Source organism: Molothrus ater, chromosome 24 (assembly GCF_012460135.2).
Source record: "Molothrus ater isolate BHLD 08-10-18 breed brown headed cowbird chromosome 24, BPBGC_Mater_1.1, whole genome shotgun sequence".
In the NCBI taxonomy this organism is placed as follows: Eukaryota; Metazoa; Chordata; class Aves; order Passeriformes; family Icteridae; genus Molothrus; species Molothrus ater.
The window spans coordinates 4,957,367-4,972,553 of record NC_050501.2 but is presented as its reverse complement, the minus strand read 5'-3'; the positions used below and the strand labels follow the sequence as shown (position 1 = coordinate 4,972,553).

The following is a 15,187-nucleotide window of genomic DNA, read 5'->3' as shown; positions in this document are numbered from 1 at the left end:
ACAGCCAGGCAGTTTAGAGAAAGCTGCTCTTGAAAGAGCCAGAGGAAATCCCTCTCTTTCTGTGCAGCTGGAGATAAGGAAGTTAACAGCCCAGGCTGGTCCTTCCTGGCAGGATGAGACAAAAATCTGGCAAAAAAACCCAGGATGGCACCGCTGTGCTGGGTGACACAAAGCTCTGCCTCTGTCTGGGTCACCCCAAAGGTCTGAAACCCAGCAGAAATTCTCCCCAAAATGGTGCCTTGTTCCCCCAGCCAAGCAAGACACCCTAGACAGAAAGTTATGGGAAAAAAAAAAACCCCAAACTTGGGAAGATGTTTCAATGTGTGTCAGTCCAGGGAAAGCCACATCATCACTCACCCAGCCACTCCCTGTTTATTACCACTCCAAACCAGCTGCACAAACCTGGAACATTCTGTAAATATTGGAATGTATCACCCTAAATAATTGAAACGAACGTGTTTGCAGGGCTGAGGTTTGGTGGGGGTTTCCCTCTGGGTCTGGTCAGGTTTTTGAGGAACCCCTGCCCATCCCACCTGAGAACTGGATGGCAAAGCCCTGCTTGCTGGTGAAGAAGTCGGTGTTGAACTGCAGGATGACGGAGTTGAAGGTGCTGTGGATGTCCCCAGGCAGCCCCGAGCCGCTCATCTCCTTCAGCAGGATCCCGTTCTCCACCGGCCCGTCCCAGATCCGCAGCACGTCGTGGAACTCCTCAGTGTGGAAAACCATGAAATGGAGCCTGAGGGGCAAAAAAACACCTGAAATTCAGGCCTGGAGCGTGGTTTGTGCCACATTCAGGCAGCCAGGCTCACACAGAATGTGTTGTCTCATCTGGAATTCAGGCCTGGAGCGTGGTTTGTTGTGGCATTTTTTGAGTCCCCCATTGTTGGGAGGAATGATTGAATTTGACTCCATGTTTTTAGAAGGCTAATTGATTATTTTATGTTATTATAGTACATAAATTATACTAAATGTTGTCTTGTTATATTATATAAATTATACTAAACTATACTAAAGAATAGAGAAAAGATAAAACAGAAAGCTAAAAGACAAAAATGAATCTTGTGACTCTTTCCAGACTCTGACACAGCCTGACCGTGATTGGTTATTAAATTAAAACAATTCACATGAAACCAATGAAACAATCACCTGTTAGATAACCACACTCTAAATTACATTCCAAAGCACCAAAACACAGGAGAAGCAAATCAGATAATTATTGTTTTCATTTTTCTCTGAGGCTTCTCAGCTTCCCAGGAGGGGATTTTTCAGGAAATGTTATGGTGACAGTTTGTGCCAAATTCAGGCAGCCAGGCTCACACAGAACATGTTTCATCTGGAATTCAGACCTGAAATGTGGTTTGTGCCACATTCGGGCAGCCAGGCTCACATGGAATGTGTTGTCTCCTCTGGAATTCAGGCCTGGAGTGTGATTTGTGCCAATTCCGACGCTGGATTGTGGCACCTCCAGGATTTTGATGTATTTTAGGAAGGTCTGGGTGTTGCAGAATGGGGTTTAGATCAGCAAACAGAGCAACTTCAGCAGAGAACAGAGAAAAAATGAGGCAGCAGGAGGGAGAGTTCCAAAATCCACACCAGGAAGGGAAGGGAGGGAAAACAGGAGTTAGGAAGGTGACAGTGAGCTGACACTGAGGGTTTATTTTGATGCTCTGAAGGCAGATTTCATTCCCTTCCTCTGGATTTCAGAATGGAGTCTGTCCTGGAGAGAGGGCTCAAGGGACCTCCACAGGGAATTCCTGAGGGAAAGCTGCAGGAGGGCTCATGGTGAGGGAATTCCTCTTGAGTCTGGGCCCGTGATGGACCCAAGGAGAGGCAGGAGGTCCCTCTGTGCCAGGTGAGGCTGGTGGCACTGCAGGACAGGACAGACATGGTCCCAACACATCCCTGGTGGGATCTGCTCCCCAGGCCCAGCTCTGCTGCGGGAGGATGAGGAGCAGGTGGATCCAGGCTTTCCCAAGAGCTTTGGGATCTTCCCAGGTCAGAAGAACCATCCAAGAACAGGATCCTGCCCAGGCTGTGGTGGCACCTGGGGGAGTCACCAGCTGAAGGATGCAGTTCTGAGTGTCCTGAGCGGGAATGGACCCACAGGGATCATCAAATCCAATCCCAGGCCCTGCAGACATCCCCAAATCCCACCCTGTCCTTGAGAGTGTTGTCCAAACCCTCCTGGAGCTCTTGGGAATGTGACCATTCCCTGAGGATGGAGCAGGAGCTGATCCCTTCCACTCCTGCACCCAGATCCCACCTGGAGAGGAGGAATTTCCCTGTCCCTGTTTGTCACTGCCCCATTTTCCCTCTGGCACAACAAAATCAGGCCAACCATGGGCAACTCAACCCCAGAGTGAAACGGGGACAGAAACCTAGAAACAGAAAAAAAAAAAACCCTGTAAAAAATAAACCCATCAGGTGCTGTGCTGAAATCCCTGCCAGCCCACAGAGGCAAACAGGGAAGCTTTCACTTGGCTGCTTTCCCATTTATCTGGGGCAAACATAAATAAATCAGGGGAGAGCCATAAAAAAAAAAAGGGGGGAGAAAAAAAAAAAGAAGAAAAAAAAAGCCCCACTGCAAAATCCTCAGCAATAAAATGATGCCCAGAGAAGCTGGGAGAAACCAAAAGAGCTGAATCATAAATCTCCCAAGCAGAGACCTTGAGCAAAGAGAAATAAAGCCAGGCTTGAGGAAAATCAGGATGGATGGTGCAGAGCTGTTCTCCACGGCTGCCTTGGTGTGATTACATTTGTTCCCAGCCTTAACTGGGCCCAGTGAGCCAGAACTGCTGGGAAAAACTCATCCCTGGAGACCTTGGGATCAGGGAGAGGCTGCCAGAGGTTGAGCTGGGCTGGGGGGACACCCTGGGACTGCCAGCAGCAGCTCCAGGGCTGCCTAAACCACCCCCTTTTATCTGAGAAAAAAACAAATCCAGGGGGAGAACACCTGGATCCAGGTGATCAGGCTGGAATCTGCTGAGATATCAGATCTGGAGTTCTCTGGAGCAAATCCATCCATTCCACAGGCACACCTCAGCTTTTCCCCTCAGCCTGAGGTGTGAGACCAGGCACAGCCCCTGCTGCAGCAGACAATGGAGGGGAAAGGAGTTTCATTCCTGAGGGGAAAGGAGTTTTATTCCTGAGGGGAAAGGAGTTTTATTCCTGAGGGGAATGGAGTTTTATTCCTGAGGGGAAAAGAGTTTTATTCCTGAAAGGAAAGGAATTTTATTCCTGAAGAGAAAGGAATTTTATTCCTGAAGGGAAAGGAGTTTTATTCCTGAAGGGAAAGGAGTTTTATTCCTGAGGGGAATGGAGTTCTATTCCTGGACTCTGACAATCCCAATTTCCCAATTACAGGCATGGAAATGCAGTAAAAAGCAAAAACCAAAAAAACCAAACAAACTGACAAAAAACCAACCAACCAAAAAAACTCTGCAAAAAACAAACAAACAAAAACAAACAAACAAACAAACAAACAAAAACCAAACAAAAAACCCAAACCAAACCACAAAAAAAAAAAGAAGAAAAAAAAAAACCCAGGAAAACAGGAAAAAAAAAAAAAAACAAACCAAAACAAAACCAAACACCAAAACCCAAACAAAAAGAGAGGAGAGCCCAGCTCTGCCCTGAGAGTGTGAACAACCCTTGATCCCTGTGGGTCCCTGCCAGCTCTGGGCATTTTCTCACTGCTGTTTTCAGATGAAACTCTGGAAGGTGGTACCTGTCAATACCCATGAAAGTGGCATGAATTAACAACATCAGTGGATTTTTACAACACTGGGATCAAGGATGGGCCACAACCCACCCCTGCCATGTCTCTGTGTCCCCTGCTCCCAGCTGGCCAAGGAATTTCCATCCATTCCCAGCACAACCTCCTGCTTTTCCTCCACCTTTCTCCTCTCCCCCAGCCCAAGCAAGGCACTCCCAGCCCCAAATCAATCCCCTCTGCAGGAGCAGCCCTTTCCCTTTCATGGCTCTAAGGTGCAGACTCATTTTTCTCCCCGTCTCACCCCCCTGCCCTTCCCCTCGTGCTGTGCAGATACAGCTTCATTCCAAAAGCTCTGGTGATTAATTTTCATGTAAGTTATAAATGAGAGCTTTATACAATTGTATCATGCGTGAAGAGGATTATTTTTCCAACGGATTACCATAAAAATGAAGTTGCTGGGAATGTGCTCTCCCCACTCCCCTGAGATCAGCTGGGAGATGAAAGGGGCAGGGAGAGGAGCTCTGATCTCTGGGAAAGGCAGGGTCACCAGGTGTGTGTGGCTCTGACACCTTCTGGAACCTTCTCCTTTCACTGCTGGCCTCTTCCAAGCCTTTGGCTGGTCCCAAATCTCTGCTCATGTGGGTGCTTTCAGGGATTACAACAGCAAAGTTGCTGAAGCAGCCTTTGGATGGGGTTGGAAAAGGGACCTCTCTGCTCTGGCCTATAAAAACCTTTTCCAGGAGAATAAAAATAGAGGAGATTTCAAGTGGAAGTTGCCTGTGCAGGGATTCAGCTGCTTTGGCTGTGCTTTTTCTCCTCCGTTCACACCCAAGCCCATCCATTATTGAGCCATTCTGAAGGACAGAGCTAATGGAGGGAATTTCTGCATTAAATAAAAATGAAAACACCGGCCCAAACCTGTCTCCAGCAGAACTCCACGGGCTAAAAGCAGCACAGAGCTCACCCTGAGGGACAGGCTGGGCTGGAGAGGTGATGGGTGCTGAGGCAGCAGGGAGGAGAAAATGGGACTGAGAGGGAAGGAATTCAGGATGGAACAGCCACGGGCTTGGGATGAGCCAGGAATGGCTGAGAAGCACTGGGAACTCTGATAGAAGAGGATTATTATTATTATTATTATTATTATTATTATTATTATTATTATTATTATTATTATTATTATTATTATTATTATTATTATTACCATCATCATCATCATTATTGTTGCTGTTGTTGTTGTTATTTAGAACTTTTAAGGTGCATTTTTCCCCCTCAAATCCCGCTCAGTCGAAGCTCGGCTTGCCCAAATATTCCGGTTTTCTGTGAGCTTTGGCCAGCCTGGAATCTCTGGGAACACCCAGGGCAGCCCTGAAGGGTTTGGCAGGGCTGGGCAAACATCACTGAAGGGGTGGTGGGGCAGAAGTGAATTCCCTGGAGCAGGAATTCCCTGGATTCTGGGACATTCCCTGTGATTTCCTACAGCACATTCCTCATTCCAGGATTCTGTGGCCATTCAGCACTTTTGGGAAGTTCCTCATTAATCTGGTGGAAAAAAGGGTTTGATTCTGGATGCATCCCATTAAGGAGAGGGGTGGGAAGCTGTCCATGGACTCCAAAGCTCTGGGATGTTTGAGCTGAGGAGCACCATGGGCAGGACCAGGACATGGTCTGGTGTCACCACCCACGGCTGTGACACACAGGGCTAAAAACCAGAGGAGCAGTGATGCCACTGGGGGCTCTGAGCAGCCTGTGCTGGTGGGGAATAAATCCCATAAATCCTCAATCCCAGCCTAAACCATTCCCTGATTCTGGAACCAAAGCAGTGACTTCTCCCTGCTTGTCCCTCAGCTTCTCACTCCTTGCTTTATTTAATTTTTGACCTGGATTAAAAATCAGCTCCAAGTGGGAAAGCAGCCAAACCACAGGAGCCCAGCTCACCCAATGGTGCATCCAGGCTCTGCCTCGATGGTCCAGATGCAGTTGAGGTTGTGGTCATAGGGAGTTGGATATCCTGGAGAAAGGATCCGTCCTGAGGTCTCTCCTCTGATTGTCCCTCCACACTCAGCTGGAACAAAAATATTGATGGGGTTAGGGAGGAGATTCGTGGCTTTCTGTGGCTCTTGCTTGGCAACAATCTCACCCTGCAACAGAGATTGTTCCTGTTTTAGGGATTCTAAAATCTTACAAAGATGAACAGAATTGTTGAATTCAGCTGACTTATCAGAATTATTCTGCATTTCTGTGCTCGGTGTGAACACCTGGCAAAGCTTCCCCGCACCTTTCTGAATCCCCAGGGAGCAGAGGCAGAGCCTGCCCGGATCCTGATTCCCTGCTCCACACCTGGGGGTGAAGGAGCTCTGCTCCTCTGCTTGGATTCATCAGAAAATGAAGGATAAGAAGCCAAAGAACTTGTAAATGTCGCTGTAAATGAACTGCAAAGAATGTGAGGATTTGGAATAATTTCCATAACATATCCATTCAAATTCTGTAATTTTCATTTCTTTCAGTTTTCTTTCATTTCTTTTTAATTTCCACACGCTCAGACACGGCCTCACATCCAGCACATGAAGAGCAAACAGGGTGAAGGTTAAGAAAACGCACAAATGACAGAGATTTATCTTTTTACATCAATAAATGAGGCCGAAATCCCAGCCAAGGAATGGTCCTGCCTCCTGGGAGAGGGAACACGGAGTGCCAGGGGCTGAGCACATCCCTGGGTGTGGAGATCTCCCAGGGGACTCAGTGTCCAACAACTTCCCCATGTCCTGGGCACAGCAGGACAGGAATCAGCAATCAGCCCCATTCATTTCACACACAAAACCCCAGAGCAGAATTTCCCGAGCAGGAAGAGCTGCAGGCGAAAAGGGAACTCTGCAAAGGGAATTGAAATGTCTGGGGATGGGATCAGGTGTCAGGCAGCTCTCAAATAAACCTGGCTCTGAGCTGTCACATGCCAGGACACACGCTGGTGTCACTGTCAGGAGGTGCCACTCACTTCAACATGTCCAGAGTGAAAGGACAGGGCTGGAACAGCACAAGGAAGCAAAAACCCCGTGTCAAATGGGTGTTTAGGGCAGAGCGTTTCATGTTAAAGCTGCTTCGGGTGCTCTCTGTCTCACACAGGATCCTCACTGCATTAATTAGTGCAGATGGGCAATTAAGAGCAGAGTTAATGTCAATGGATCAGCAAATGGTGGTCAGGGTGGGGAATCCACAAGGAAATAATTTCCTGGAAGTGCAGGAGGTGTCTCCACCTCGAGATGCCTCACAGAGGATCCTCACCACAACTTAATTAGTGCAGATGCAATTAATAGGAGAGTTAATGTCACATGGATGAGCAAAGCAGGGACAGAAGGTGGTCAAGGTGGGGCATCCAAGGAAATCAATTCCTGGAAGTTTTGGCAGAGCAGGAGGTGTGTCCATCTCAAGGACCCTCACCACAGACAACTTAATTAGTGCAGATGCAATTAACAGCAGAGTGGATCAGCAAAGCAGGGACCAAGAGCAGGGCATGGAATCCACAAGGAAATAATTTCCTGGAGGTTTTGGAGGAGCAGGACCTGTCTCCATCTCAAGATGCCTCACAGAGGATCCTCACCACAACTTAATTAGTGCAGATGGGAGTAATTAATAGCAGAGTTAATGTCAATGGATCAGCAAAGCAGGAACAAAAAATGGTCAGGGTGGGGGGTGGAACCAAGGGTATTCAGGGTGTGGGATCCAAGGAAATCTCAGTCTGGAGAGTGCTGGAGGAGGAGGAGGAGGTGACTCCATCACCACACATAACTCAATTAGTGCAGATGCAATTAACAGCAGAGTTAATGTCAATGGATTAGCAAAGCAGGGACCAAGGGTGCTCAGGGTGTGGGATCCAAGGAAATCTCTCCCTGGAGGAGGAGAAGGAGAAGGAGGAGAAAAAGAAGGAGGAGAAGAAGGAGAAGGAGGAGAATGAGGAGAAGGAGGAGAATGAGGGGAAGGAGAATGAGGAGAATGAGGAGAATAAGGAGAATAAGGAGAATGAGGAGAATAAGGAGAATAAGGAGAATAAGGAGAATAAGGAGAATAAGGAGAATAAGGAGAATAAGGAGAATAAGGAGAGGGAGTCTCACCCACACAGGTCGGCAGGGGCTGGTCCCAGGCTCTCCTCTCCCCAGTCAGGCACACCAGCACCCTGGTGCCCCTCAGGGTGTAGCCAGGGTCACAGCTGAAGGACACCGAGCTGCCAGCAAAGTGTCCCTCGTCGTGCACCTTGTACCCAAACTGGGGCACGCCGGGGTCCTCGCACTTGATGAGCTCAAAACCTGCACAGGGAGCAAGGGCAGCTGTTGGCAGCAGCAATTTCACAGCCAGGAGGGTTTCACACAAAGCCATGGTGGTGTTTTCTCCTTACAATCATTTGTTGGGGACCAAAAGGGGCCATGTTGGAAATCAGAGGGGTTTAATTAATGCTGGAGTTTTGATCTGAATTTCTGGATCGCTACAGGCTCGACAGGAAAGGTTTGATCAGATCCCTGGGAATAGGGACAGGAGAAGAGGAAACAGCCTTGAGCTGTGCCAGGGGAGGTCAGGTTGGACACCAGGAGGAATTTCTGCATGGAAAGGGTCGGAAGGGGCTGCCCAGGGAGGTTTGGAGCGCCCATCCCTGCAGGTGTCCAAGGAATGGCTGCATGTGGCACTCGGTGACAGGGTGGGGATCAGGCCCAGCTTGGACTGGATGGGCTTGGAGGGCTTTTCCACCCTCAGTAATCCTGGGATTCTGTGCTCTCCCACACTCCCCCTCCACTCTGGGTACAAGATCATCCCAGAAAGGACTCTTTGCTCATGTGCAACACAAAACCACAAAAAATACACCTTGGCCTGTGGGATTGCCAGCACACACAGGATTGGAACTCACTGGAGAACTGCAGCTCGAAGCCTTTGCTGGTGTTGGCAGTGTCAGTGATGAACTCCAGCCACATGGAGCTGGAGGTGCTGTTGATGCTGGTGCCCAGCAGCTCCGAGTGGCTGAAGGTGCCCAGCAGCCGGGCAGAGCTGTTGGTGCCATCGTAGACCTGGGGGGAACAAGAAATCCAGCCTGGAAAAGCCATTCCTGGGATCAAACCATCACTGCCCACAGAGGCTCTGGCTGCCCCTGCATCCCTGGAAGTGTCCAAGGCCAGGTTGGATGAGGCTTGGAACAACCTGGGACAGTGGAAGGTGCCCCTGTCCATGGCAGGGGTGGCACTGGATGATCCTTAAGGTCCCTTCCCACCCAAACCATTCCAGGATTTCCTTAAGGTCCCTTCCCACCCAAACCATCCCAGGATTTCTCTGCAGTTTCACTGAGCTCTAGAACAGGGAAATGATGAGGAATTTATCCCACCTTGTCCCTGCTCTGCTCACAGCAACACCCTGGGTTGTCCTTTGGGTTTTTGTTTTTGGTGGAGAAGCTTCCTGGGAAGAGCCAGCAGCTCCTGATAAATGCCCTGATTTGGGGTCACCTCAAATCAAGGAATTTGCTCCTGGCACTGGGCTGATCCTGGGTATTGGAGGGAAAAGGGGAGGAACAACCAACCCCACTCTGAATTCCAGCTTCAGGCTGGAAAAGCAACTCTGACCCTCCAGGATTTGTCCCACGGATGATCCAGGAGTGGTCCCTGGATCCACAAGTGCAAGCAGGGACAAATCCTTCAGGCAATGTGAGCTGAGACCCAGGGATCCCAAACTAAAAGTCTGACTTAACGGAACTCCACAGTGCTGCCCACCCGAGGGGCAGGATTTCCACCCTGGAGGATCTGCACCCTCCTCCTCAGCCCTGATTTACTCTGCACACTGGGCTGCATCTCCTCAACTCCCTTTCCCAAGGAGCAGCTACTGAAAAAAACCCACATTTTTCCCCCAGACTGACTCAGAGATGAGCCTTGAATTTACTGTGATTTAAGAAAAACACAAATGGGGTTTTTTTTTCTTCCTTCCTTTTGTGAGGACCAAGAGCAGCTCCTCACCAGTGGAGATCGATAGGAACTTTCCTCAGATGAGCAGCTGATGACAAACCTGCTGAGAGAATGTAATTCCTCTGACAAGGAGTACATTCCTTGCATTAACAGGAAATCTTTCTCCCTTTCCAGTCATTTGTGAGCTGGAAACGTGGATTACACCTCTCCTGGAGTGTGACACTTCAATGAGGACAGAGGCATTCCTGGGAAGATGGCTCAGCACATCCTTGCAATATTAATGCCTCCTTCAAAACCATTCCTTTGGTTAATAAAAAAACTCAGCCTGGATTTGTCTCCTTCTCCACAGAGTCCTGGAGCTTGAATAATCTCAGAAGAGTCTGGAGTTCTGCATTTCAATCAGCCCCCTTTTTTGGGACAAACCAGCCTTGATTCTTCAAAGCACTAAAATAATGCTCAAACCCTCACTATTCTGATGGATGAGGAGTTTTTCCTGTGCAATTCCACAGGTGAGAGCTGAACTTTAGCTGGTCTGGGGGAAATCTGGCCTTCCAAACTGCCATGGCAATCGCTCCATGGCACTGGGATGACACAGAGGTCACTCCCACCTAATCCCAGGAAAATTTTAGAGCATTTAGAGATGCTGCTCTCCACTGCCCAAGCCAGAATTACCTTGAGGACATCTCCTGCCTCCAGCTCGAAGGTCCTGGCTTTCAGCTGGATGCCCTTGCCAGGCTGGCTCTGGATGGAGTAGATGCACTCGTGGTTGTTGTTGTAGTTCAGGGGGTAGTTGGGGGACAGCAGCACGCCCTGGGTCCCCGTCACAGAGGAGCCACACTCAGCTGCAGCGAGACACAAGGGCACATTTCAGTGACCCCACGCGTCTCCGGGCCACACCACACATGCAGGAGACTCCTCTGAAGGCCACAGCTGCTCAGCCCCTCCTGCAGCAGCAAGTAGAGGGGCTTCTCCCTGTTGGGATTCACTACAACCTCTTGTTACTCACTACAACCTGTTGGTATTCACTACAAACTGTTGATATTCACTACAACCTGTTGGTATTCACTACAACCTCGTGTTATTCACTACAATCTGTTAGTATTCACTACAACCTCTTGTTATTTACTGCAACCTGTTGTTATTCACTACAACCTGTTGGTATTCACTACAACCTCTTGTTACTCACTACAACCTCTTGCTACTCACTAGAACCTGTTGTTATTCACTACAACCTGTTGGTATTCACTACAACCTCGTGTTATTCACTACAATCTGTTAGTATTCACTACAACCTCTTGTTATTTACTACAACCTCTTGTTACTCACTACAAACTGTTGGTATTCACTACAACTTCTTGTTACTCACTACAACCTGTTGGTATTCACTACAACCTGTTATTATTCACTACAATCCGTTAGTTATTAACTACAACCTGTTGGTATTCACTAAAACCAGTTGGTATTCACTACAACCTCTTATTATTCACTACAACCTCTTGTTACTCACTAGAGCCTGCTGTTATTCACTACAACCTGTTGGTATTCACTACAACCTCTTGTTATTCACCACAGCCTCGTTACTCACTACAACCTGTTGTTACTCATTACAACCTCTTGTTACTCACTACAACCTGTTGTTGTTCACTACAACCTGCAGACTGTCCCCTTTTCCATCACATTTTCCTAGCCAGGCTTCTCTCCTCTTTCAGAATCTGTGTAAACGTAAATTTGGGGGGAATCTGGGGGGGAATCTGTGTAAATGTAAATCTGCGTGAATCTCTGGGAAATCTGTGTGGATCTGTGGGAAATCTGTGGGAATTTGGGGGCATCTGTGGGGAACCTGTGCAAATATAAATCTGTCTAAATCTCTGTAAAATCTCTGTGAATCTCTGTGAAATTTGTGTGGATCTGTGGGAATCTGTGGGAATTTGGGGGGGATCTGTGTGAATCTGTGGGAAATCTGTGGAAATTTGGGGGGGCATCTGTGGGGAATCTGTGCAAATATAAATCTGTGTGAATCTCTGTGAAATCTACGTGGATCTGCAAAAAATCTGTGGGAATTTGGGGGGATCTGTGTGAATCTGTGGGAATTTGTGTGAATCTGTGGGGAATCTGTGGGAATTTGGGGGGATCTGTGTGGATCTGTGGGAATTTGGGGGAATTTGTGTGAATCTGTGGGGAATCTGTGGGAATTTGGGGGGATCTGTGTGGATCTGTGGGAATTTGGGGGGATCTGGGGGGAATTTGGGGGGAATCTGTGAGGAATCTGTGCAAATATAAATCTGTGTGAATCTCTGTGACATCTGCGTGGATCTGCAGAAAATCTGTGGGAAATGGGACATAAACCTGTATGAATCTGCATGAATTTGTGTGGATCTGCTCAGAACAAGCCCAGGCTGAGGATTTTCTGTTCCTCCTGCCGAGCTCCCACACGAGCCAGCCGTGACTCACTGTTTTCCCAGCCTGTTTACCCTGCAAGATCTTCTGCTGTCCAACACTGGCTGCCTGCCTGCTCCTCTGGGGCTCTGCGGGCAGGGCTGGGGACAGTCCCCCCACAGCCACAGCAGTTTTTGGGATCGACCTCATGTCCCTGAGTCCCCATAGCTCCTGGAGCTGAGGGAACCATCCCAGGGCAGCTCCTGGAGCTGAGGGAACCATCCCAGGGCAGCTCCTGGAGCTGAGGGAACCATCCCAGGTGAGGGAACCATCCCAGGGCAGCTCCAAGAGCTGAGGGAACCATCCCAGGGCAGCTCCTGGATGATGAGGGAACCATCCCAGGGCAGCTCCCAGAGCTGAAGGAACCATCCCAGGTGAGGGAACCATCCCAGGTGAGGGAACCATCCCAGGGCAGCTCCTGGAGCTGAGGGAACCATCCCAGGGCAGCTCCTGGCTCTGCTGCTCCTCCAGGGAAGGGTTAAGCAGCAGATGCACCCAGAGGAGGCTCTTTGGAGGTGACTCTTTGTCCTCTGCTCTTGCCATGGATGAAAAGCTGGATTTTTGGCACAGATTCCCCAGGGACAATGCTGGGGACATCTCAGGGAGCTGTCCTGGCCACAGGGCTTGGACAAAGGAACAAAAACCACTCTGAGTCCTCCCCAGACCATCTCTAGGACAGGAGCTGAATACAGAGTGTCTGGAAAAGCAATTAAATCTCCTGTGATCTTAATGAGTCAGTCTCCCTTTTCCATCCCTATCCAGGCAGATCTGAGCAGGCAGTGGGGACACTGTGACAGAGCTGTCACCCTGCCACAGAGCTCTGGGCCATCAGCCCTGAGTTTGCCCTGTTATGATCAAGCCAAGCTGTTAATTCTGAGCCAGGAACAGCAGCCAGGGTGTCCACTCAGTGCTGCTGTCTGAGGCTCCAGTTCAAAGCTCTGGAAATGATTTTATTTTTTTTCTAATTTTCATTCCCCTGATGAGCTTTATCTGCAGCCTGATTGTTATTCCTGCCTGTCCCAGCAGGATGAGGCCCCCAGAGCTCAGCAGAGCTGGGAAATCCAGCAGCACAGCTGGTTCTGCTGGGAGCTTTGCCCTGCAGTGGCCCTCAAGGGTCACCCAGAGCTCAGGACAATCTCCTGGTGAGAGGAGGTGAGAGCCCTTCCCTGGCTCATCTGGAGGAATCCCTCAGGCTCTGCGTGAGCAGAGCTGGGAATGATTTTCTATTGAAATTCTACATCAAAAAATAAAAAAGGTGTGACATCTTTTTGCCAAGGCCTGGAGCATCTCCCCCATCCCTGCTCTGGATTGGTCCCATCCTGGGGGGTGTCACTCATCCCAAGGGATGTCACCCCTCCATACCAGGGGTGCTCCCATCCACCCTGGGGGATGTCACCTATCCCAGGGGATGTCACCCATCCATCCCAGGGGGATGTCACCCATCCCAGGGCTGCTCCCATCCATCCCAGGGATGTCACCCCTCCATCCCATGGGTGCTCCCATCTACCCCAGGGATGTCACCCATCCATCTTGGAGGATGTCACCCATCCCAGGGGATGTCACCCCCCCCATGCCAGGAGATATCACCCATCCCAGGGCTGCTCCCATCCATCCCAGGGTATGTCACCCATACCAAGAGATGTCACCCCTCCATCCCAGGGCTGCTCCCATCCATCCCAGGGCATGTCACCCATCCCAGGGGGTGTCACCCACCCAGGGCTGCTCCCATCCATCCTGGAGGATGTCACCCATCCCAGGGCTGCTCCCATCCATCCCAGGGTATGTCACCCATACCAAGAGATGTCACCCCTCCATCCCAGGGCTGCTCCCATCCATCTTGGAGAATGTCACCCACCCCAGGGGCTGCTCCCATCCATCCCTGCCCACCTCAGGAGTGCAGCACAGCGGGGCCAGCCAAGCAAAATGAAAGCACATGACCACCTACCAACACACCTTGGCAGAGGCGCGCTCCACACTCGCCGTCTCCCGCCCAGGCAGGTGATGCGCGCCGCGCCCTCCAGCCGGTACCCGGGGAAGCACGAGAAGCTCAGCACGTCCCCCACCCCGAACTGCAGCCCCTTCCTGATGCTGTAGGCCGGCACTTCGGGCTCGTCACACGGCTCCAGGTCGTATTCTGGAGGGGAAAAGTGGGGTTGGTGGGATGGGAGAGTGGGTTCTGTCCCTCCGCGGAGAGGAGATGAGGGTCCAAGGGAGCTCTGAGCTTTGATCCAGCTGCATTTTCCAGGGAGGATGGAAAAATGAGGATGGAATCCCGTTTGGGCCATGAAAACCCACCTGGGTTTCACCCCAACCTACAGCTCAAGGATTCTGCTCTTCCTGTAAATGACATGAGGATCTAAAGGAGCTCTGAGCCTTGATTTAGTTGTTCATGTTCATGTCTGTCCTCCCTGGAGAGGAGGACAGACATGAACATGAAGGATCCAAGAACATGAGGATCTAAGGGAGCTCTGAGCTCTGATCCAGCTGCAGTGAACCCATGAGGATGGAATCCTGTTTGAGCCATGAAAACCCACCTGGATTTCACCTCAACCTACAGCTCAAGGATTCTGCTCTTCCTGTACATGACATGAGGATCCAAGGGAGCTCTGAGCTTTGATCCAGCTGCATGTTCCAGGGAGGATGGAAAAATGAGGATGGAATCCTGTTTGGGCCATGAAAAAAATCCACCTGGATTTCATCCCAACCTGAAACTCAGGGCTTCTGTCTTCCCTGGAGAGGACATGAGGATCTGAGGGAGCTTTGACCCAGCTGCAGTGAACCCATGAAGATGGAATCCCATGTGAGCCATGAAAACCCACCCGGATTTCACCCCAACCTGAAACTCAGGGTTCTCTTCTCCCTGTAAATGCCACAAGGATCCAAGGGAGCTCTGAGCTTCGACCCAGCTGCAGTGAACCCATGAGGATTCCCATTTCCCCCCAAACCTCCAACTCCCCCCCAGCCCCTGCATTCCCACCATCTCCAAAGGCAACAGGTCCCAGTCCCTGTCACAGTGACAGGGATTTGTCACTGTCCCTGTGCTGCAGCCCAGTGAGGATGGATTGGTCCAGGTGGGATTTCTGCTGCCTCTCCATTTCTAATGCTG

General features: G+C 50.0%; 1 protein-coding gene across 3 annotated transcripts in view; it reads right to left on the bottom strand.

The window, feature by feature from the left end:
* Positions 1–15,187, bottom strand: part of CSMD2 (CUB and Sushi multiple domains 2) — a 248,594-nt gene that overhangs the window by 67,147 nt on the left and 166,260 nt on the right. For all 3 annotated transcript variants that reach the window (XM_036396894.2, XM_054517183.1, XM_054517184.1), the window contains 6 exons: positions 14,027–14,215; positions 10,318–10,487; positions 8,607–8,763; positions 7,822–8,013; positions 5,651–5,777; positions 534–736 (listed from right to left, as the gene is read on the bottom strand). In XM_036396894.2, the coding sequence (XP_036252787.1) occupies positions 534–736; positions 5,651–5,777; positions 7,822–8,013; positions 8,607–8,763; positions 10,318–10,487; positions 14,027–14,215 (1,038 nt within the window). The remainder of the gene's footprint in view (positions 1–533; positions 737–5,650; positions 5,778–7,821; positions 8,014–8,606; positions 8,764–10,317; positions 10,488–14,026; positions 14,216–15,187) is intronic.